This window comes from Rhinolophus ferrumequinum, chromosome 23 (assembly GCF_004115265.2).
Source record: "Rhinolophus ferrumequinum isolate MPI-CBG mRhiFer1 chromosome 23, mRhiFer1_v1.p, whole genome shotgun sequence".
NCBI lineage: Eukaryota > Metazoa > Chordata > Mammalia > Chiroptera > Rhinolophidae > Rhinolophus > Rhinolophus ferrumequinum.
In genome coordinates, this window is record NC_046306.1 from 26,915,049 (window position 1) to 26,939,398 (window position 24,350).

Sequence of the window (24,350 nt, forward strand, 5' to 3'; positions counted from 1 at the left end):
AAAATCCAAGACTTAAATAACAAACTATTTTTGACTAGTTAAATTCAGCAAAGTCACTAGAGGTAAAATAAACAAAAATTAACTGCCATTATTGGTGAAGAACATATTTAAGGAAATGTAACAGGAATTTTTTAAAAACCAATTTGTAAGAGAAATAGCTTTTAAAATATATAGGAATAAACTTTAAAAAGTACACACCTAAATAAAAAAAACTCACCTTACTGGAAAACATAAAAATTCTGAAGAAATGGAGAAGTAGAATAATAAATACTGTGTTCTGGATAGAAAGACCTCATATTTTAAAAATATTAATCCTTCCCACACATTAATCTAGAAAATCAATTCAACACTGATCAAAATCCCAAAAGAACTTCTCTTTCATATTATTAAACAAAAAAAAAAAAAATATGTGGAAGAATTTTTTAAAAATCAAAACGGAATAGGCAACTGACCTATCACATATCATAATATAAAGTTATACTAATCACAAGTTTTCTGTTAAGAGTTAAATCATAGAAGATTCTAGGTACCACTTCCTGAGATGCAGAACACTGGAGGAGGTGGGATGGGAGGGAGCAGGTTTGATGGACGGAGGAAAAGTATAGTTGAGGTACATTAAATGTAAGATGCCCATTAGACCTCCAAGTGGAGATGGATGTGTGAATCTGGAGCTTAGGAGAGAGATCTGGGCTGAAGAGAGATACATTTGAAACCATGAGATGTCACGGAACATTTACTGGGCTTTTAGTTTTCTTCCTGTGAAATTATATAATTTGCCTTTGCAAGTAATTTTCAGAAGTTCAGCCATTCCATCGACAATTCTATCTTCTTAGGAAACAGGCAGAGGTATGTTCAGATCAATCAAGTACAGAATTAGAAAATTTAATCTCTGTACTTCTTTTGTTATTCGTGTACTAAGACTACTGTCTTCATTATTTTAAAATCCATTTCCATTTTAATGTCACTTCCATTTAAAATGAATAAACTTTTCATATCCTACAAGGATGCAAAGCCTCTGATATTCAAATATCCTCTCCATTGTCAGGATGGCGCCTTCATTCTCCCTGACCACACCATAAACACTGCCCTAGCATGAGTTTACAAAGGCAATGCCCCCAACGGGCTTCCCAACCACCCTGACCCCCACCCCATCCTGTAAGGGCTTGAGAGCTTCATAAAGTATTTGTTCCAACCCAAGACCTCTCTTCCTTATCTATAACATACTCACATGGTCTTAATCATATGCTCTCCTGCATTTTAAACATTTCAAATCTATTTCTCAAACTATATAAAATCACTAAGAGTTTATATCTGAATGAATTTCCACTCATGAATACCAAAATAATGCAATATTTCCAGTATATTTTGCTTTGTACCCAAAAAGTACATGATCCAAACCTAACAACACAAGAGTAAATCAGTTGTATCAAAATCTAAATTAACAGGACTCCACTGTCAACCTAGAGTACCAAACCAGTAATAATGTGACAAAATGCAGTCAAGCCACAAAGAGAAAGTGCCAAGGGACAAAGGGCATTGATGATCCATCAAAACAGCCATCCCACAGGTCACGCAAGTCCTATCCAAGGCAGCACTTTCTTCACTACCAGGCCACCAGCTGCAGGATTTAGGTGTACTGCCCCAGGAAGGAGCAAAGGCCTGGGGGGAAATACATACCTTATGCCCATAATTCTCCCCTCTTATCTCCCATACTTGTCCTCCTTCAGCATAAAGTAGAAAATTGCTTTATAGCAACCCATCAGATATGTGACCCCAACCAATTGAGGTGGAGAATTCCATGTGTAAAGATGCAAACACACATGCACACGTGAGCACACACATATTCCAGACAATATGGCTAAACATGCCATACAAGTTGTGTTTATACTGTGAAACAATCCGAATTAGGAAACTAGGATTGTTGCCATCACCATTTATTTATCGAGTTCATAACTAAGTATAGAGCACTACAGTAGTGCTAGAAATGCAAAGTCCTTGCCCTTAAGGGGCTTACAATCTTATTAACAGGCATATAAAAAGTTGGCCTATAAGAAAGCATAAGCTAACAAATGCCACAAGAATTCAGAAGGCAGCGACTTTAAGAATACAGCATAGTCACGAAACCCAGTTCTAGTCCCAACATGGTAAGTCAGTTAACTCTGGGTTTATTACCTCAGCTGCAAAATGAAGTAGTGAGATTTAGAGGCTGTCTGCATTTGTTTGCATCAAGATTCTGATCAAAAGGTGAGGAAAGTTTTATGGAGTAGGTGGCACCTGAGCTGGACACTGAGGGAGAGAGAGAGGGCATTTCAGACAAGGAAAGTGGGATTGAGGTAGGCAGGCGCACGGGGTTTGGAGGGGAGAACACAAGCATCAGAAGGAACGATGGGAGTAAGGTCTAGGGCTGGCTGTGGTAGCCCTCAGGCACTAGCAACACAGAAAAGAACTGCATTCCTCACACCTACCTCCAGTCAACAGTACATAATTCCAGAGAGTAGAAAATACCAGAGAAGAACGGCGGCGTTTTAGCAAACATTTCACTCAATTTCCAGAAAATATAAAATAATTCAACATTATATCTCTATGACATCAATAAACTACTCCAATTGTCAAAATGTAAACCAATTCAAAGTCTGTATCTTAGTAAACATCACTAAATCTCTTAATTCAAAAGGGTATTTGATATAAATTATATTATCCCAATAATTTCAACATTCATTTTCTCCTATGCTTCATTCACTGTGAAAATAAAAATGAGTAAGTCAAGGTCCGTGCCCTTGAAGGGTCCGCATCCTGGTAGGTGAGACAAGCATCACTATGCCTACCTAGAATGTACTATGATGCATGGCATGACTAAGGCATAAACATACAGCTGTGGGGTACAAACGGTGGATTCATCCCTCCTGAAGGAGGTTCAGCAAGGCTCAGGGGAGAGGGTTGATGGCTCAAGGAGAAATCAGTTTGGTAAGGAGGAAGCGTCTGCAGGGAGGAGGGCTTCTACGCAGAGGGCACTTGGCTACACGTAGACAGGGAGCAGTGGAGGAGCAGGGCATGGCCAGGGCCTAGCAAAGATACAGTGTGGCTGGAGCAGAGTATATATGGCAGCAACTAGTGACATGGAAGCCGGGACTTAGTCCTATAGAAGTGGGGAGCCACGGCTTGCTATGCTTTCATTATCTACTAACCCCGGTTTACAAGGTCAGGAAGAGAAAGAAAAGAGAGTGAGTGGTGAGGTTCTACCTGCAGTCACTATAAGCTCTTCTCAGCAAATTACTCTGTTCAGGAAACCCATCTCTCTCTCCAAGTCCTCCTCTCTTCCTTCTCTTTATGAATTGCAAGTTTTCAAAATGGAGCTGGAACTTGAAAGGCATAGAGGAGAGGAGCAAACAAACAGGACTAGAAATACACACATTTGGCTAATCAAGTTACCATAAGGTAACTGTTAGGTAACCGTATTGTACAAGGTCTGCAAATGAAGAAAACGAATTCTTTTTCAGGCGTTTTCTAAAAGTACCTAATTCACACCAAAGTGTTGGAAAATCTCATTCGATGTGGAATAAATATATAGAACCCTTGCAGAAGACTGCATTCCTGAAACTATTTTCTATTAAATATCTGTGTTACAAACACAGTATCATAAGATCTTAAAGCCTATCGTCACACAATTAAGATCTGACCAAAATTCCATTGCTTGGCTTAAAAAAAAAAAGATACAACGTATTAATTCCAAGTCTTAGGTTCTCAGCTACTACCAAAATATGTCAATACATGAATAATCTGCCTAATGAGGAACATGCAGTAAAAGGTGGATGAAAATAAGCCATCCCTTTAACACAGATAGTAAATTCCAATTTTTCATAATAACATTATAGAACCAATTCTACAAAAGTAAAACCTTGAAATTTCATTTTATAATGAAGAATATAAATCTGTGTATTTTATTTAACATTCATTCTTAAATTACAGTTATGCCAAAACAATCTGCTTCTAATGAAAGAAACCTTAGCATAGCCCTAAAAACATGCATATACATTTAGTAGGATCGTCTACATTTCTAAATAAATTACATGCATGATATACATTAACCAATAAAGAATACCAACATGAGAATTCAGGACATTTATTTTTCTGCATGGAGATTTAACTACTATACAACGCACATACACACACACAACACACACACACACGCATGACAAACCCATAAAGCAACGGTGTGTAATAGGTAGTGAGAGAGACTTAAAATAAGCATATTTAAATGCCTACAAACAGGCTTTTTTTTTTTTAGGCAACAAAATATTTTCAGTCCTTGACACCTTCTCACACTCACCTAGCACCACAGATGCAAGGACTTACAGTAAACGTGTACAATCTCATGCTTAAAACTGAAGCATGCACTGAGTAGAATTTATACATAATGATCTACTCTACTAAGTATGCAATACATACTTCTGCTAATATATTATACATTAAATTACCCTGCAGCATTTTGAAATTTTAACATTAATGCAATACAACTTTTGAAAGACTCATGAAACAAGTTTTCAAGGATCACCTCAAGGCTGTTTACACAGGCATTGGTTTGATTAAGTGGAAAATGGCAGCAGCCTCAAGGTTCATACTGAATGAAAATGGTTTATGTGCATGTCAATCCATGTAAAAAATACATATATACACAGATGGCACAAAGATTTGTGCAGTTGGAATCACCAGTGCAAATGCATGCATTTGAGGTACTTATTTTCCCATGGTCAGGTATAATTATGCATAGTCATGTTCCTCAAGTGCTAAATATTTCAGACCTGATTGAATGAAAAGATGTAAGAAGTGTAAATATGAGATATTTATACATCTAATTTCAAAGTGCTATGCTTTTAATGAACATTTGTTTAACATTATACGTTTATATATTTAGTTTAAAATATTTACCAATCAATAAGTTTTCTCATTGTAATGAGACTGACTGGTAATTATACCTGGCCAATTGATTTAAACAGCATACTTGAAATTTTAGCAAGAACTGTAGTGAAACAGTAAAATACTTCATTATTGCTTAATTGGACTGAGAAACCTAAAAGGCATAGACAAACAATGCTCAACGATGAAAAGTGAGTATTAGGAAGAGTAGTGCAAGCCCCCAAGTGAGTGGCCTCTGCCCAATAAAAACTAAGCACTCTCCACATTATCAATGCCATTGGCATCCACGTGAATACCAGGCTCCCCACACAAAGATGAAGGACCAAAGCGGTTAACAGTGGGACACAAACAGCTTTTAAGCTCTGGCAATTCTTGCTTCAGGCGTTCCAACTGCTCCACTTGGAATATATTTGGCTGTTCAGGCATCCAATCATATATCCTATGATGAGAGAAACACAAAACACATAAAATAGGATAATTTTATGGTTTACTTAAGACCTGTCTGACTTAACCTTTTTAGAATTTGTTTACAAAATGCCTAGAACATCCATATCACAAGCATCCTCTTTTTTAAAAAGCGTCCTCTTTTTTAAAAAGCGTCCTCTTTTTTAAAAAGATGTAAGCATCAGTTCTACTTAAAAATATTTTTCTTCTCCCTAGTCTTTCCAATAATCCAGAATAACAGCATTTCCTTTTGTACCCTGATGCACAAGAGCTGATGAGAAAGCAATTGAATCAGAAAAAGAAATCTGTAGTTTACTACTGATTCTTCAAGAATCTTCTCTCCAAGTCAATCAATTGGCAATGCCTTTTTTTTTTTTTTTTTTGAGTCAAACCAACAGCTTTATTGAAAGATGAGGAGAGCCAAGCCTCCCTACCCCGACGGTGCAGGCAGTGTCAGACTCAAGCTTGGGGCATCTGGGCATCCTGCAGCCGGAGAGGTGGCAATGTCTTATTTTACAAATGGGAAGCTATTTAGAGCAGAGCTGGAATTCATACCCAGTTCTGACTTGAAAGACCAAGATGAGAAGAACTGCACATCCGTGTGAGAATTATCCTGGAGATGTGTCGTACTGGCAGCTGTACCCAGAGTCAAAAGCAAATAAAAGCCCCATATGACGATGGCAACACTAGCATTGTAAATCAGAGAAAGGATGGCCTTTCATGTCTTAATGTGAAAGCCAGGCAACTTTTATGAGGTACTACAAGAGAATCTTTATGATATCACAGTCGGAAAGAATTTCTTAAACAAAATAAAAATATGTATTGACTCTATTAAATATTTGACTATATTAAACCAAAGGCTTTCTGTTAAAGATATGTGTGTGTGTATATATATATATATATATATATACATACATATATATATATATACACACACACACACACACACACACACACATGAAAAGTGATTTCTGGGTCAAGGTATTAGACTGAACAGAACATCTAATTTTACTCTCTCCCTATATCCCGTTAAAAATAAAGCAAAGGGATTTAGAAAAAAAAAAGAAATCCATGAATATGGGAAAAACCAGAGACACAGCAACGAAGTTTTGGAAGCTGGAAAATAGATGATCACAAGCCAGTAGAAGAACAAGTGAAATGAGTTAAAAGCAGCACCAAATTGCTCTGGAACTGGAGTGAAAGGGAGAGGAGCTGAAAAAGGGAGGGTGAGGTGAAGGTTTTGAGCAACAGTAAGCAACTCCCTTCCTACTAACTGGCAGACTTGGAAGCGGCCCTTCCCCCGCCATGACGGAAGTTGTTTTGAGAATTAAAAAGGAAATCACTTGTAATGGAGAAGAAGACCAGGTGAGTGTTGGGGCGTTTTACAAAACCACCATCAGCACCAGCAGAATTAGAGACAGTTCACACACATAACCAACGCTACACAGAGATATGCCCTCCCTTTCCCAGCTCCCTTCCCTCACTTGATTCCAAGAACCCTGGCAGCCAGACCCGGATCCTCCTAGGTACTGTGTATGAATTATGTTATGAGCAATCTCAGCAGCCAAAAAGTAAAGTTCTAAATCTACTGACATCAAAGGTATGACCAGATCATTCCATAGTGAAATCCAAGTTAACACACTCAGGGCTTCCAACAAGCTTTTTAGATTCCAATTGCTTATCAGGAGAAGCAAAGCAGCCAAGGATTTTGAAACATCTGAGGAAAGTTTCTAACATGTAAGATAGTGAGCAAAAGATAAGAAAATTCCAAAAGAATAAACAAGAAGTCCTTAATGCATTCAGAGAAATAGTGCTTTCACTGAATGAAAACAGGATGTTACATATACAGAAAAAGAACATTAAAAGAAAAAAGACAGTTCTTGGAAATTAAAAACACAATAGCAGACGTGAAAACCTCAACAGAATGGGTGGAAGATAAGGTTGAGGAAATCTTTCAAAGTGGAGCAAAAAGACAGAGAAAATAGGAGAAAAAGATAAAGAGTTAGAAATCTGGCCCAAGACTGTATAATATGCAAACAAAAAGATTTCTATAAAGGAAAAAAACAAAACAAAAAAACCCCAGAAAAATGGAAGGGACAAAAATCAAAGAAATAATTCATGAAAATTTTCACATCTTCAAAGACATGTATCAACAGACTGAGCTAGCTACCCAGTGCCCAGCACAATGGGTGAAACCAGACCCCACCACGACCCAACTCTATGAAATTTTAGAACACTGGTGACAAAAAGAAGACTCTCTTCTCTAAGCTTCCCGACAGGAAACAGAAATCACATGTGAGGGAACAAGAAATAGCATGGTTTTACACTCAACAGAGAAATGCTTTTAGAATTCTAAAGAAAAATGATTTCTAACATGGAATTTTATGCCCAGCCACAATACTTATCTCTATGTGCACTGGGTTGCAATGTAAAATGCAATTCTAACTTGGTTGGGCTCAAAAAGGTTTGAAAGTAATTGCCCTAGAGAAACTTCACACATGTAATCTAAGAGACCTTGGTCAACAATGTTTACAGCAAATGATATAAGAGTAAATATTTGGTTAACTACCTCAACATTCTCAAATAGGGTAAACTGTGGTAGCGACATCCAGCCATGAATATTATACAGCCATAAAGATGAACAGATCATAGCTACATGCATCAAAAGTACCAATAAAGATTAAAGCCATGCAAAACTAAATGATATGTTGAGCAACAGAAATAAGAATTTAAAACATTTTTAAAGAGAATAATAACTGCTTTGATAAGCAGTTAAATCTGAGGGAGGAGATTAGGGACTAGAGTTAGGGAGAGGCACATGGGGGACTTGAAAATCTAATGATAATATTCTTTAAACGTGGGTGTCTTGTTAGTGTATTTTTTTTAATCATTTGAGCACAGTAATTTTTTTAATAAAAAGAGGGGACATTGCCCAATTTATTCTGAGGCAAGTATTACCTGCATAACAAAACCAAACCATTAGAAAAAGGTAAAGGCTATGTTATCATAAATGCAAAAATGCCAAATATCAGCAAATCAAACGTACCAGTATATATAATATATCACAAAACCATGAAGAAATGGAAATCTATTGTGTATTAATGCCTTTGTAAAAGAAAAGAACAAATTAGTTTTGATAAACTAAAATACCCATCCTCATCACAATTCTCCCCAATGTAAAATGAATCAAAGGCTCTGAATCACTAATCATTCAAATCTTCCATAGAATGTCAAAATTTGATAATAAAAAAATTATAGCATAAGCACATTAAATACCAGCAAAACAGCTAAAAAAATTAGGGCACAGGAACTCAGCTAGAGACAATGAAAAGGATAGGTAAATGGGACTGCTGGTTTTTATGGTAAGCCTCACAGAATTATTTATATTTTGAGATATATGTACATACATATACATATATATGCATATAATATACACACACATATGCAGTCATGCATACATACATATGTATTTCTTTGATTAAAATAACAACTAAAACTTTCAAGAGTAAAAACCAACTCTAACACAATCCACCTCACCTGTCAGCAGACCCTAGAAGGAGCCCAGCGCTGGGCATCTCCTCAAAACCTTACACACCTTCAACACCATGCTACATGACTCATGCTCTAGCCTCAGCCTAAAACACAAATCCAGTCAAAGCAAATTTAACCACACCCAAAATCCATCTCAATCCTTCCTCTTTAAAGTTATTCTTACTGACGCCAGGCCAGGAAGAACTCTTACCACCTTTTATATCACATAGCTTCTTCCTGTTCTCCACTACATGTCAGTATTTGGCTCCAACCAAGTAAGGCCCTTGAGTTAAAGTATATGCCTAAAATTTGTGCACCCTACAAAGTCATACACAGTATAACCTCACAATACATTTTCTTGCCTGAAAATATTTGCAATCATTCCTTTGTCTTCCTCAAAAAAATAAATATTCTTCAAAAATTTGCTAAAGCCAATGCGTCTTTCAAATTAATTTAAAATTTCAATTTTCCTTTAATTAATCGAAAATTGTCTATTAAAAAGAGTTATGAACCATGCGACTTATTGCAAAATTAACAAAATAGTTAAGAAGGATGGCAGGCATTATCTGGGCTGCAATTTTAAAACCTGACTCAGACAAAATAGCGAAAAGAATAAGAAAGTGATATAATTTTACAGGACAAACAGTAGTATGAACTAAATCTAAGGAAAGTATCTTTTTAACGCTTTTTAAAATTATTTTTTAAGATTTCATCACTTATTCTTTGCATGATGTTGCTCAAGTATTAGCAAATAATAACATCCCTTCTAACCCCCCAATTTCTTTATTGTAAGCAACTTTTTCATCTTTCAGGTTAGTGGCTCTTAAGTTTATATCATAAAAAAAGAAAAAAAAAAAAGATTTATTCAACAAATACAGAGAGTGCCAAAAAAAAAAGTATACAAATTTTAAGAAAGGAAAACTGTATTAAAGTTGTAATACTCCATATATACCGATAACAGAAGATGAATACAAGTCATGTTTGACTTCTGCAATTACAAGAGGTGCTCAAAGTGATTACCATCAGCGTCCAGATACTTCTGATTACGGCGAACTACTGCTTGAGCAACATTGACCAAAGTGTCCACTTGTATACATTTTTTGGCATCTCCGGTATTTGAGCTCCTACTCTGTATCACACATTGTTTTAATCTCTGGGGATACAGCAGTGAAAAAAATAGGCACAGAACCCTGCCCTCATGGAGCTTATGTTTGTGTGGATATATTGGGGGCGGGGGAGGTCAGGCAGAAAATAAACAAGTAAAATATTATATGTGTATGGTGTATCTGATGGTGGTGGTAAATGCTATGGAGAAAAGACAGAAGTGCACTGTGAGTAGAGCTTGTCATTTGTATTAGGATATTAAGGGAAGGCTTTACTGAGAAATTGACTTTGCGGGAGAGGTAAGGGCCTGGAATTTTCATCTAAGTGACATGGAAACCAGTGGGAGGGTTTTAACAAGCTCCCTCTGGCTGCTGTGCTGAGGACAGCCAGCAGGAAGCCATGGGTAGAAGCAATCACCAGTGAGCAGGCTACTTCAATAATCCACATGAGAAATCAGGTAGCTTAAGGAAGAGTGACGATAGTAAATGTGGAGAGTAGATAGATTCAGGACATATTTGAAGATGGAATAAACGAGATTCTTTCTGTATGACTGGATTTGGGATATGAGATAAAGAACAGTCGTGAAAGACTCCAAGGATTTGGCCTGAGAAACTGGAAACACAGAGCTATCATTTATGCTAAAATCAGGAAGAACAGGTATTAATAAATGGATATAAAAATGTAGAGGTAAGGGGAAAGGTATGAATTGGAGATATAAAAATTTAAGTATAAAGGTATGAAAAGCCACAGAATTGGATGAAATCACCAAGAAAGTGGTGTAGATCACCAAGAAGAGGTCTGGGCAGACAGCCACCCCTACCCACAGATGCTTTAGTATATCTGGCTTAGGGCCCAGTCACCTGCATTTTTAATAAGCTTCCCAAGTGATTGTGTTGTATTCCAAAGTTTAAAAAATTCCACCGACAAATGTTAAGATAAATTTCAGGCTGAGCTATAGAATTTTAATTTTACCAAGTTTAATATTATTTATAACTTTATATGAAAGCTAATTTTTTCCTAACAGCCCATGAAAATTTTTCATGACAAACAAATACCTATCATAAATTAGACCATTAACTCCAAATTCCTTCAATTTCTTTCTGTTTTCGGGATCGTTGGTGTCATCGCCCCAGCAGAATATGACTAGTCCCTTAGCTTTTGCCTCTTGAATGTAGGACGGGTTTCTGAGCAAGTCTTCACTGTGTGCATTTATCCCCTAAAGGAAGAAAAATAAGGTATTCATGAAAAAGTAACTTATTAACTGTAAATGCTAAATGGTAATACTCTAGATCAGTACTCTCCAAAGTTAAGTAGGCAGGGGGAAAGAAACAGCTTTTTCTTACACAATTTATTTTATCAAAAAAGTTTACAGTCTAACCATTTTAGATTCATAAAATTCATTCAGAAAACTAAACTACAAAACTTACTTAACCTAGGCCTGCAAGAAAATACATATTTTTTTCATGTAACTGTTTTTCATTCTGAGATGTAATACACTCATTTTTCAGAACTACCTGCTTGTTATACATAGGTCAAAACTAACCAATTAGATGTGTAATGTAACACGACACTTTACTACTACTCTAAAACATTTTTTAAAAAAATTAAAATAAAAAAATTGAAATATAACTTACCAGCAAATTTTCAAACTGTGCAAAGCTCATTGCAATAGCAGTTGTCCGAGATCTGAGGTCCATAAGTTCAGGATAAATATCAGACTTTCCTTGAGTCAAAAATAATATGGGATATTTATTCTGCTTGTGCCGAACCCTGAAAAAGACAATTTAAACAATACTTTTCATTGGGGAGATAATTATAATATATTCTATTTTGAAACTTTAGAAAATACTAAATGTATGAAGAAAATGAACACCAAAAAAGCATAATCCCATTACTGAGATATAACCACCATCAACACATACATATATACTGCCTTTTGGTCAAAATAGAAAAAAATGTAATTAGTCTATACAAGAGCTAAAATACTCTCAGAAATGGGCAACAAGAAAGCCCTTGGGGGCTTACAATTTGGTAAGGAAGATATATGCAAACAGAGGGGATGAAGCGCTAAGATGCAGTGGGTGTGGAGTGCACAGGAGTAGAGGGCATCCCAGCAGGTACTCCTGAAGGGATGTGAGAATATACATAACCTGACTGAGAGGACAAATCAAGGATGAAGTCTGGGCACTTCCCCATTCCAACCATAATCTTTGTACCCTAGGTCCTAGCTACAATCTAAGAGTATAGGAGAAGAAAAAAAAAAGAATACTCACATTGTGCAAATATCTGCATCAAATGAAGAAAACACTATTCTCCTCTTCCCAGAATTTTCTAAGACAGTTTTTAAAATGATATCCAAAAACAGATTCATGTCAAAATATGTTGATAAGTTACCATCCCACATTCCATCCTATGTGGAAGAAATAAACGGGAAAACGAAAGCCATTACCTACCCTAGAATCACAGTGCTAGAAAAGAATCTTGAGAAATCTAATCCAACTCTTATTTTACAGATGAGGAAAGCAAAGCCCTGAAAAGATGAAGTGACTTGCCCAAGGTCACACATCTACTTGGTGACAGTGCAGCTATCAAAATTCAGGTATAGACATACTTATACACAAAATACAATTATGGCATCAATAGACTTTTGCTATAATAAGTTAACAAAAGCTAAAACTCTGGAAATTTACAATCTATTATGACTTTTAAAATATTATAAACTCGATAAACTATAGGACAAAAGGACTCTACTTCATTTGCTTATTATGAAAAACGCCTGGTATAATAATTATGAATTACCAGTTAAAAATCTCATTCTTTGGATCTTAGGCATATGAAGTATCCTCAAGAATAAAAATAATTCTCTAAATATAGCTAAGATACCAAGAGAGTCGCTGATATTCAAATATTAAATATTATAAATATTCATGATTAAAATAAATCTAAAAGCTCAGAAAATTAAAAATCACTTATTAGGAGAAGCCTGATTGAGCACTTACTACGTTAACTAGGACCAGCTTATCATAAACGGTTACTAAGAAGGCATGGTTTGAGGGCAGTTATAGATTATTCTAACCCAAACAAATTGGGGTATTGTTCCAATTGCCTAATCATGATACCTGAATTAACTGCTTCAATGCTCCCCACCGCAATCAACCCTCTTACCATGCATCCCATCCATTTACACATATCCCTATCTGATACATTCAATAGTTCACTATTTCCTTCAACTGGAATGTAAGTTCCAGGAAGGCAAGGCTTTATTCTGTTTTGTTCACTACTTGACCCCAGGACCCAGAAAATGCCTGGTCCATAGCAGCTTTTCAATATATAATCATTGAACAAAAGAATGACTAAATCTGGGAGTGATTTAAAACACATTTGCAGAAATTTCTTTCCCTGGTTAATTATTACTAGCTACTGTCACAGAAAACTGCTTAGGAAGTTATTTAAGATATGTGTTTAAATGGATGATTAGAAAACAAAAATTAATCAGAGTTATACAGTTCCGACTGTACAGAGTTCTCACTGTTCACTTTATAAGTATGCCCAGAAACCATCCATATAAATGTGCACATAAAATACATATAAATGGAAATTTCTACTATAATACATTCATCACTACTTTTAAGTACTTATATATTAGCATAAAATATGCTTTAATAAATAGGTCTAACAAGTGCTGTGCTTGCGGGAAGAAGCCACAGTAAGTTTTCAGTTTCACTTATTCCATTAAAACAAAGAGATAGGAATGAATTCATTTAAAGAAATGGAGGTGAGGGGAGGAGAAGAACATGTTACATAGAGAATTACTTACCCTTTGTTGGCAGATCCACTTTATTTCTATGTTAAACCCTACATCTTCTGGCAAAGACTCTAAAACCTACAGTTTTGTTTGTTGGTGGTGAATTTTAGTTTGTTTTTGGTGCGATGAATGGTAGTGTAAGAGAAAAAAAGAAAACCAAGTTATTACAAAAAGCAACCTATAAGAAAACATATCACTTGCAAGAATAAAACTTTGTGCCTTCAACATAAACCACTATCTTTTCTCATACTTAAACTGACAATCTGGTTGGTTAAGCTAAATAAGAAAGTCGAAAGAAATCAAACAGCAAAAGCAGTAGTCTTAGGCACTGTGATAACTGATCATTACTACTACAAAGATAGATCTAAAATCCTAAAATCCTTTTCACCATTACTACTGGACATTCAAAGTGATCTGTAATAAGTTAGGCAACCTCATGGATTTAAGAAGACATTTATCATATTTTCTGAATTTCATTCAGGTATGTCAATCTACTATATGAAGACATGGTTATATGAAAAACCATGATTTCTATCTTGTTTTGAAGGTAGAGATGCTTAACAAATACCATGCTGTATGGAACTCTTTGAAAAGATGTTATTGGCAAATGAAAGATTATACCAAGGCTCATAAATAAATAATGCTACAACTCTATAAATGAACAAATAATATGGTGTCAACTTATCTAAACTATACAGACACTTTGCAGTAAGACCATTTTGGCAGCATAATGAGAAAATCACATTGAAAATATGAAGCCTGGTTTATTAACCTACAAAGAGCTGACTTGTTTAGTTTTCAAACATGAAGGCCAGGCAAATGCATAAACATGCTCAGGGCCAAATAAATTTGAAACAGACATGTTTTTAACTTCAATTTATTTCAGAAGTTTAGAAATCATTTAACATGTATAATATATATATATATGATGTTTGGTTTGATAACAGTAAATAAAGCATACTAACAGAACAACATAATTGTAAGAATATAATCTGGGTGTCGGTGACCTGGGATCTATCCCCGACTCTATACTAACCAGCTACACGAATTATAGCGATGGCAAAGTGAGTGAATAAATGAGATGTGTGTTTAACTTATTTGGCTAAGTAAATGTTGTCAAACCAATTGTTTTTCTGATCTATGAAATCACAAGTCTAGGAATCATGAGATTTCTAAGAACCAAATTATTCAGAATTTGGACTAGAAGGAATGACTTTACTTAGCTAGCTTCATAAATACCTGAAAAATTGTTCAGATCATGTTATAAATGCACTAGGACAATGTCCATTTTAGGAGCTCTCTTGTAGCATCTTTTTTGTAGGGTGGATAACATAATCAGGATAAAGTGAAATGACCTATTTTTGCCAAGGAAATCACCAGAAAAAGGCAATGAAGAAGAGTAGAGGTTAGGAAATGGAGCCAGTAGGAACAAAAGCCAAGGTGAGTGTCTGGTGTCCATGTAGGCTTGCCTGATGTTGTCAAAGGGATTCAGGTTTGAAGTTTCGCTACTTTTTAAATCTTTATTCTAGTTTTTGTTATGCTTTTTCAGAGTGAATTCTTGAAATTTGTGTCTCATTTTAAGTAACCAGGATACTTAATTTCTTTGGAGAATCTCATTTCTTTCCAAAAGCTATGAACAGTTTAAAATATTGTAAAAAAATGCCTCCCACTATTGCAGCTTCCTCTCCCATACCCTTTTCCGTGCCCTCTCCTTCCTGTTTATATACAGAAATATGTGAATTTCCTAATTCATATCAAATTAACCCATGGAGGAATTTTTATTCATTTGAGCAGGTTTAAGTTACTCTTAAAAAAAAAAAGCAGCATGAATATACCACATAAAAATGTATGTTCTCTGAAAAGCATTAATGATGACAAGTTTATATTAATGTTGTCTTTGACACAAACTATTTAGTGCCCATTGAAGAGACCAAAATTAATTATTCAGATAAAACAGAATTAATGAGATAGCCTTGCCCTAGTTTTCCTAAGGAACTTACCATCTTCAGAGAAGGAAATGGCTGATTTTCAGAAAAAGAATTTTCTTGTTCAAGCAGAGATTCTGAAATTTTAAATGAGATAAAATACCATTGTATCACTAAGATCTTCCTAAATTCTTCGGGCAAAAAAAAGAGATGCTGAAGTAATTACGAGATTCTTTCATACTTAGTATTTTTTTGAAGGCGCTTGTATTTATTACTTTTAACCATTAAACCCCCATTTTTGAAATAAGCATTCTTTATAAAGACTAGTTTGCAACAATTTAATAAGTAAAATAAAAGTAATTATTTTCTTATAAAAGTTGTAATACCACTTTCAAAAAGTAGTTACAACCAGTGATTTGTTATTTCTCCATGTAAATAAGAGCTATGCCACCTTGCTAAGACTTCTATTGGAAATACCAAAATCAGCTCAAAAGTTAGAAATTAAGAGAATTTATAGCTACTAAAGTTACCATTACCATTTAAATAAAAATAAATCACATCTCATGACACACAAGAATTTTTTTCCAAGAGAAAAATTAAATATCAAACTTTACTTTCCTTAAAGTAATCCCATGTATTACAAAGAAAATCATGTAACATTCTCTAGTTGAATAAATTAAAGGCAAAATTCATTTTACTATGAACAGTCATGAACTATAAGCCTATTAAGTCATATGTATGCTCTGGGGATAATCTTTGAAGTCTTTAGGCACTTTACAATTTCTTGACAAAGGCATCCCAACTATCCTGTTATCACAACTGCAGATGTATAGCTAGTGAGTACCTACTATCCACAGAGTACTGTAAATGTCTTGGGGAATATAAAAACATTTTCCCATCCTTCTTCAACTACGTTTACATTCTAGTTGAAGAGACAGGACATATACAAACATAAAGGATTAAAAAAATGACACAGGGTCTGGCCCGGTGACTCAAGTGGTTGGAGCGCCATGATCCTAACACCAAGGTCGCTGGTTGGATTCCCACATGGGCCAGTGAGCTGCGCCCTCTACAGCTGAGATTGTGAACAACAGCTCTCCTTGGAACTGGGCTGCCGTGAGCAGCCAGAGGTTGGCGTGAGCTGCCGCAGGCTGCTGTGGGCTGCCGCAGGCTACTGTGTGCCGCCATGAGCGGCCGGTGGCCAGCGTGAGTGGCCGGTGGTCATTGTGAATGGCTGGTGCTGGCGAGAGCTGCCGTGAGCAGCTGACGGACGACTGGTGACTGACTGCCTCAGCTGGCGGGGAGCACAAGGCTCATAATACCAGCATGGGCAAGGGAGCTGCGTCCTACACAACTAGACTGAGAAACAACAGCTTGAACTGGAGTTGGGGGGCGGGGGGGAAGAAAGGGGAACAACAACAAAAAAAGATACACTAAACTTCAAATGAATGGCACAGACTATTAAGTTTCATGGCAGTAAAAAAAGTAAAGTGGAATTACAAAGGGATTTTGTAGGCAGGTAACCTACAAAAAAAGTAACCTGCTTAAGATCACAACTGATAAATGTTAGAGCTGGATTCAAACTCCTGGTTCTGGAGCCAGATTCTATGCTTGATATATATAGTCTCTACTTTGTAATGGTAAGAATGTTGGAAAGATTGGTATTAATAGGCACAAAATTATAAAGAACTTTGATCATCAAGCTAAGAAAACTCAGAAAACAAAAAAATCATGGTTACTATACACATGATACCTATGCATTTGAAGATTCATGTATGTTAAAGCCTTCATGTCTATAAAATTGCACTTGGATAGCCCAGTATTACATTCATTAAAATGACCAGAAAATGTTAAAATGGATAAGGAAATACCATATATATGCTAATTATGAAATGAAAAGTGTTTCCAGATTGGTACATACCTTTCACATCTTTAGATTTTAGTGCAGTCACATGAGTGAGCTAGAAAACACACACAAATAAAGCAATCATTTAAAAAAAGCCTTAGTTTATAAAGATGTGGTTAACATTGAAAAGCTAGCAAGTAAGAGAAAACTATAAAATGTAAAATTATAAGTTTAATAAGAATAACCACTAACAACGGTACATATTTTATATATTCATACATACACATAAGATCATGATCAAATGCCAAAATAGGGAAGAGGAATATAAAATATAAAAATTCTTCAGTTAGGAAACTGTTTATACTCAATCATTTATTTAGGTATCTAATGGGAATAGGAAGAAGGATCATGTAAAATTACAAAGATCTTAGTAATATATCTATAAAACCAACAATAACATAAAATGCCAATTGTAAAATAGTGACACTTATATATAAAAGGGCTAAAGTAGAACAGAGGCAACCTAAGATTATGCATGGGAAGGGCTAGCTAGTCCCTATGGCCTCCAAAGACTTATAGCCTAGCCCCAACATATATGCAAAAACTAGTGGGGTCCATGGAAACTGTTACAGAAGACAGATGGAGTAGCACAAACCCATTCTTCCTAATAGAACAGAAAACCAAAGCATATGCTCTAATGCATGCTGAATATATCATCATCTCCATGTGCAAAGAGAACATTACCATATAGATAAGCACAGAGTCTTAAAAGTAAAAGATAATTTACATTTTATGCTATTATTACTACCTTTAACAACTGGAGTTGGTCAAATGTTAATTCCTTTACTGGAATTTCAAATAATTCAACTGGATCAGCATCAAATTTCTGAAAATAAAATAAAAACAGACCCCAAATTGTTACTGAATGTTTACCCTATACAGACCTAATTATCTTAATTTACTGAATGATGAGAATAATTGTTTGCTGGCCACGATGAGCCCATGCAGGGGAGCCCTTCTCACCTAACAGCACCTCCCAGTTCTTAAATTCTGGCTTTTGTTTTTAATGTAGGTGGTAGGGCCTGGAAGAAAAAACAGCTGGGAGGAAGCTATGGTCCTAAAGACACTGAAAACAAAGCCAAAGTCAGTCATTTCCCCTACTTCCTGCCATGCTGTATACGTTTTATTTGCCATATACGAAGCTACATGACTAGGAAATCAACATGCAAGTACTACGTAAGGATTAAGTTCTGTCAATAAGTAGCTAAACTTTTCTAAACCTTTTAAATTTAAGTTGGGTTAAAAATAGCCACAGAAATTAATTGTAAAAAAAAAAAGTCTGATTACCTACAAGCAGTACTACTTAACAGGAAGTCTATTATAAACTTTTCCCCATGAGCAAATCTGTTTTATTAAATTTTTAATATCATATCAAATATCACATTGTTTAGGCACCTCTAAAGAAAATAAGTTAATGTACCACCAATAAATCATCAATCCAACAAATATACTAAAATCCATTGCTTTTGTATTCATTCATGTACATATGGTATGAACATACGCATAGTTTTTCTGGGGGAACACATAAGAAACTATTAAGGAAGCATGACCAAAAAGAAAGGGGAAAGGAAGATTTATATTCATTTCATAATCTTCTGAACTATTAGTTTAATTGGAAAATACCAGCTTGAAAATTCAAACTAGAAATATATACAATCTGTCATTTTTATTCCCCAATTAACTTATCCAGATTCAACTGAAGAACAAGACAAAGTCTGCTGAAAAGATGGGATGGGTAATACTCTTCAATCAATTCTCATAGATTTTTTAGAAATTACAACTAGATTCAATAACCTTCATCTTGGTTAGTAAGGTCCTTTACCACTCTACTCCCATTTTGCTTTAATGTTTCCAAAACAACCTGCTCCCTTTCTACTGTTATTCTACTTCTGTCATCAAATAGGTACATTTCCTTTCCTTCCTCTCCTAACACCAGCTCACAAGAGGTGAGGGTCTTTTCTATACATCACAGTAATCCAAACCCATATGACTGATTAGATCCACTAGCAGGCAGAGCCAGGAGCCCTGTCACCTACTTATACTAAAACAGGCAGTGTCTGCTGCAGTGTTACACATGTTAGCCAACTAGCCTTAACTTTGAATCAACTCCGTGGAAAATGATACCTAACACACTTTTAAAGAAAATGCCAAGTGAACCCTCATAGTTTAAGTATCTGAGAAATCACTTGGTTAATTTGTATACTGAAGTTTAAGCACTACACAATTATAAGTGTTATGTGTACCACACTCATAATTTTAAAGCAATTATATGCATTTTCAAATCTCCTTCTGGACTTTCTCCTCTATCATGCCCTCCTCTCCATTCTCACTGTCTCTACTCCAATTCAGGCTTACCTTACCTTTGGCCCATATTACTGTCCCTCTTGTCTCTATTCTCTGTCCTCCAGGTATTGAAATTTTAATCTAGAAGTTTAATTCTGAATATTTCCCTTCTTGGCTCCAAAGTCTTTCATATTTCCCTAGCTCCTAAGTCTAACCCCCTTCTCGAAGGCCCTCCACTATCTGAACCCAAAGCACTTTTCCAATTTTATTTTTCACTGTAGATCTTTCCACTTTAGCCAAATCATACGAGCTTATTAATTTGAGGAAAAGCTTCAAGTAGAAATAAAAGGGAGCCTAGAAAACAAACTCTCTCATAGCTTCCTCTCCTACCTCAATATAAAGACAGTGGCAGACTAATACAGAAACCACCTAGAATGTCCTTTTGTTAAATACAAAAAACCAATTCAGCAATACTGAGACCCTACTCTAGGACATTAGTATTCCTGTCTCCGTACTCTCTCAATGTTGTAGGAGCTTCAGAGAGGAAGGGACTGGCAGTAACTCACCAAGAAAATAAACTGGCCAGCTCTATTTAATAAATAACTATATATATTGTTTAATGAAAGAATTTCAACATACCTTTTTCATAGTCAAACAACAGGTGAGATCATGATACACCACAGGCACAAAATCTTTTGAAAGATGTACATCAAATTCTACAAACGCTGCACCCTGACAGAAATAAAGGAAATATGTATTTGAAAAACATTATCTGGCCCACAGTACATCTAAAACTACAAGGACATAAGAAATGCATTGTTCTCTATAAAATAATAGACCTGTACACAAAAACATAAAACTTCTTCATGAATTATTTAATGCTACACTTTAAGCTTTTTCTAAAAAGTAATTTCTTCTCTTAAAACAAGTATTTTCCATTTTTTGCAATAGCACAGCAATTTTTTCCTGGAAAAAAAAAATGGGCACTGATTCACTTGCACACACCCTGGGCGCTCTGTGGCAGTCAACAGCTTTCACAGATGTGTCACCTCTACGACTGCTACTAATAGAAATGGAGCTTAACAGGAGCCTGCAGCACAGGGCTACCTCATACCTTGTTGCTACCTTAGCTGGACAGCTGGACCTCAAAGATGTGGTGGGAAAAAATAAGCTGTAGTCTCTTAGCTCTGCAACTTGGTGCACTTAAGCAGCACACCAGAGCCATTCTTAGCGAAACCTCAGTTAACAAAGAGGAAACTATAATTGCTGCTGAAAAGACAGAACAGAAATGGGCAACAAGAATGACGCAGATGACAAATTTCCCAATAGGAGACTAAGTAGAAGAAAGGAGGACAAGAATTAGAATTAAGGATATTTTTAAAAGTCAGATCCATTCTGACATGTGAATTAATCCAAATAAAAACTGAGAACATAACCTGACATATAAATTTGTGCATTCACTAAAAGAAAGCCAGCTGGGATAAAAATTAACAAGATTTCAGAATCCTTTAATATTACTATGGCCCAGAGAAGTACTGTATAAGAATGGATGGATACATTTCCACCCCTTGCTCAACTTGTGAGTAAACATGGATGATAGGTTAGAATCAAAGGAGGTGAGTTACTTGATGACTTATGAAGCAGGAAATAAGCTTAACTCCTTCAATTACTGTAAACAAGACAATAACACAAGCCATTTCTACCGAAGAAAACAAACCCTACTACCTCTAAATAGTTGCAATGATTAAACATATTAAGTTTTAGCTTTCTAGTTTATATGTTTAATTTGACATGATCACAATCCTTTAGGAATGTTTCATTAAGAGGTAAAACTTGATCCCAAAATTCACGTGTGAGCTTTAGGAAATAGCACAGACCAAAACCTCGTCGAAGACATATTTTTAACATTAAAACAAACTAACCACTAATAATTAACATGGATCTAAAATGTGATCCATATGAGTTACAAAGGATTTCATCAGAATACAGAAGGGGTTAATGAAATCCTCGCTCAAAAAACAGAGACCCTGCGAGTTCTTTAACAGGGATCTTCACATGTTTACAGCTAATAAAACAACGTTTAGATTGGCTAGCTACAATGATCTAAAACAGGTTCCAAATAATGAACGACAACCCAATCCTCATAGATTTAATATCATCCTCTCAACACAAGGACAAAACTATCCACTATTAATATTTTTAACAAAATAAATAATTACAATAATCAAAAATGCCATGAATTATAAAATGCAGCATTATTGTATATACCACTAAGAGAAAAAAAAACTGCTAATCAAACCATGATGAAAAGGTAAGTTGTAAAACCCATCCCAATTTTAGAAACATTAAAATATGAAAAACGTATGTTTTAGAATGGATGTTTGCCCATTTATAAGTGATAAAGTGAATATAAGATGAATCAAGTTTACGTGCTGAACTATTGTTAAAAAAGCAAAGTTTAAAGCATGTGGAGGACACTGTGGGAAAAGTGGAAATAAAAGAATAAGATGTTCCTCCATTTCCCCCTAGTTTAACTTTGGAACATACGGTTTTTCAATCAGGTACAGAGGAATGGCAGGAAGTAGAGGAATCTCAGATTCTTCATTAAAAATGCCAAGCTGCAGCTGCTGAAAAGAACTAAAAGCTAAAAAACAGACTCTAACCCTTTATAACTGGATAAAAGCAGTTAAGAAATTTAACGTAATCAAGTTGGTATGCAGGATGTAAACTGACAATTTTTTTTTAAAGCGTTACATAAAATCACTGTCAAATCCTTCCATAAGCACTATTTCCAAAGGGAGTACCTGAATGAGCACATTATTCAGTTGATGAAAATCAATGCTTAATGGGAAACATTTTTCTTGCCCCCATCACTTAAGAATTTATTTCAAAAATAGGATGCTTATGATTTCACTGTTTTCACCTCAATTATAACCATGAATCTAAATACAAATGCCTAGAGATACTTCATCTTCACTTAGAAACATATTCAGAAGCAGCATAAAATATTCCCCTTTTTAACCTACTAATGCAAACTGGAGGACCCTCCCCAGACCCACATTTCTCTACTTTTCTACCTTTGGATCAACAGTCCAAAGTTATTTAAGAGAGGTTCACTTACATGACTAGCAGCATTTCTTAAAGAAGCAATAGTATTTTCTTGAACTTTAGCAAGCCTAAAAAAGAAATGTATAGAAACATAGTTGTCATATATTGTAAGAAGATAAAGACAACAAATGTAATAAGGAAGTCAGCTATATTTTCAACAATGGAAACAGTACTTATTCTGTTTTGAGGCTAATTTTGCCATCCCCAAAATAAGACTGTGACCATCACTTGGTTGGTGTGTGCATTTATTCCATAAATGCAAGCTCTAACAATTATAGATCTTTACAAGCTGAATATAGACATATCCTGTGAAAATACAACCTCCCCAAGTGGGGTGACCAATTAAGGAAAAAACCTTTGCAATGGCATGAAGTAGCAGAGACACAGAACCTTGCTCCCTGCAATGAAGCCTCAGATGACTTAATAATACTGGCAGACTGGGGGAATGGGAAAAGGCTGACACACCAACGTAGTGGAAGTATGGAAACTATATTGAGCACCGAGTAAACTGAGACCCAGAAAGGGCAACATGCCAAAAGTCAGGACCACAGTACAGATATACTGATGTCATCAGGCTGATTCTGCATCAAGCATTCCCATCCTGGCTTCCCAGTTTGTTTGTTTTCTGTTTTAAAATGCTTTTAAAATAAAATATAGTTGGCATACAATATATTAGTTTCAGGTATACAACAGTTATTTGACATTTATATACCCTGTGATGTGATCACCACCATAAGTCTAGTAACTATCTGTCACCATGCAAAGTTATTATAATATTATTGACTACATTCCCTGTGCTGCACACTTCATCCCCGTGGTTTATTTATTTTATAACTGGAAGTTTGTACCTCGTATTCCTCTTAACCTTTTTCACCCACTCCCCCACTCTCCTCCCCTTTGGGGGCTGGCTTTTTAGTTTTAATGTCTCTCGCATCATCAATTCAGTACAATATTAAAAAGATGACTAGAATCTTAGGAGCGAGTCTGTAATTAATTTGAGTTGGGAACCCCAATTGCCAAATTACATACAAATTCCAGGGTAATAACAAAAGAATCATTTGACGTTTAATCAGTCAAACCAATTTAACATTATCAAGTTTGAGCTACCAAATGCTAATTCTGCTCAAATATTCAACCTACTGAGCAGTTGTTGTAGAATTCCCTGCACCTCGATGTCCAACATCCAAAGGTGTTCTTGGCTTCCAGTACTTGGAAAATGAAGATTTCATGTCACAATTGTATTCGGGTAACGGCTTAATAATTATATAGTCAACTTTTGTAGGGAAAAAAAGGGGGGAAGAGGGACAAAAATAAAGACAATTAAAAAGGC

The 24,350-nt window shown here is 35.6% G+C and overlaps 1 protein-coding gene across 3 annotated transcripts in view; it reads right to left on the minus strand.

Moving 5' to 3' along the window:
• Window positions 1-1,918: 1,918 nt before the first annotated feature.
• The window catches only part of GPCPD1 (glycerophosphocholine phosphodiesterase 1), a 51,014-nt gene continuing 28,582 nt past the window's right edge, over window positions 1,919-24,350 (minus strand). For all 3 annotated transcript variants that reach the window (XM_033094233.1, XM_033094234.1, XM_033094235.1), the window contains exons 10-20: window positions 24,161-24,293; window positions 23,034-23,088; window positions 20,552-20,644; window positions 18,378-18,455; window positions 17,645-17,684; window positions 15,799-15,860; window positions 13,811-13,876; window positions 12,267-12,403; window positions 11,628-11,763; window positions 11,049-11,209; window positions 1,919-5,353 (exon numbers count right to left, since the gene is read on the minus strand). In XM_033094233.1, the coding sequence (XP_032950124.1) occupies window positions 5,164-5,353; window positions 11,049-11,209; window positions 11,628-11,763; window positions 12,267-12,403; window positions 13,811-13,876; window positions 15,799-15,860; window positions 17,645-17,684; window positions 18,378-18,455; window positions 20,552-20,644; window positions 23,034-23,088; window positions 24,161-24,293 (1,151 nt within the window). In that variant the 3' untranslated portion in view covers window positions 1,919-5,163. The remainder of the gene's footprint in view (window positions 5,354-11,048; window positions 11,210-11,627; window positions 11,764-12,266; window positions 12,404-13,810; window positions 13,877-15,798; window positions 15,861-17,644; window positions 17,685-18,377; window positions 18,456-20,551; window positions 20,645-23,033; window positions 23,089-24,160; window positions 24,294-24,350) is intronic.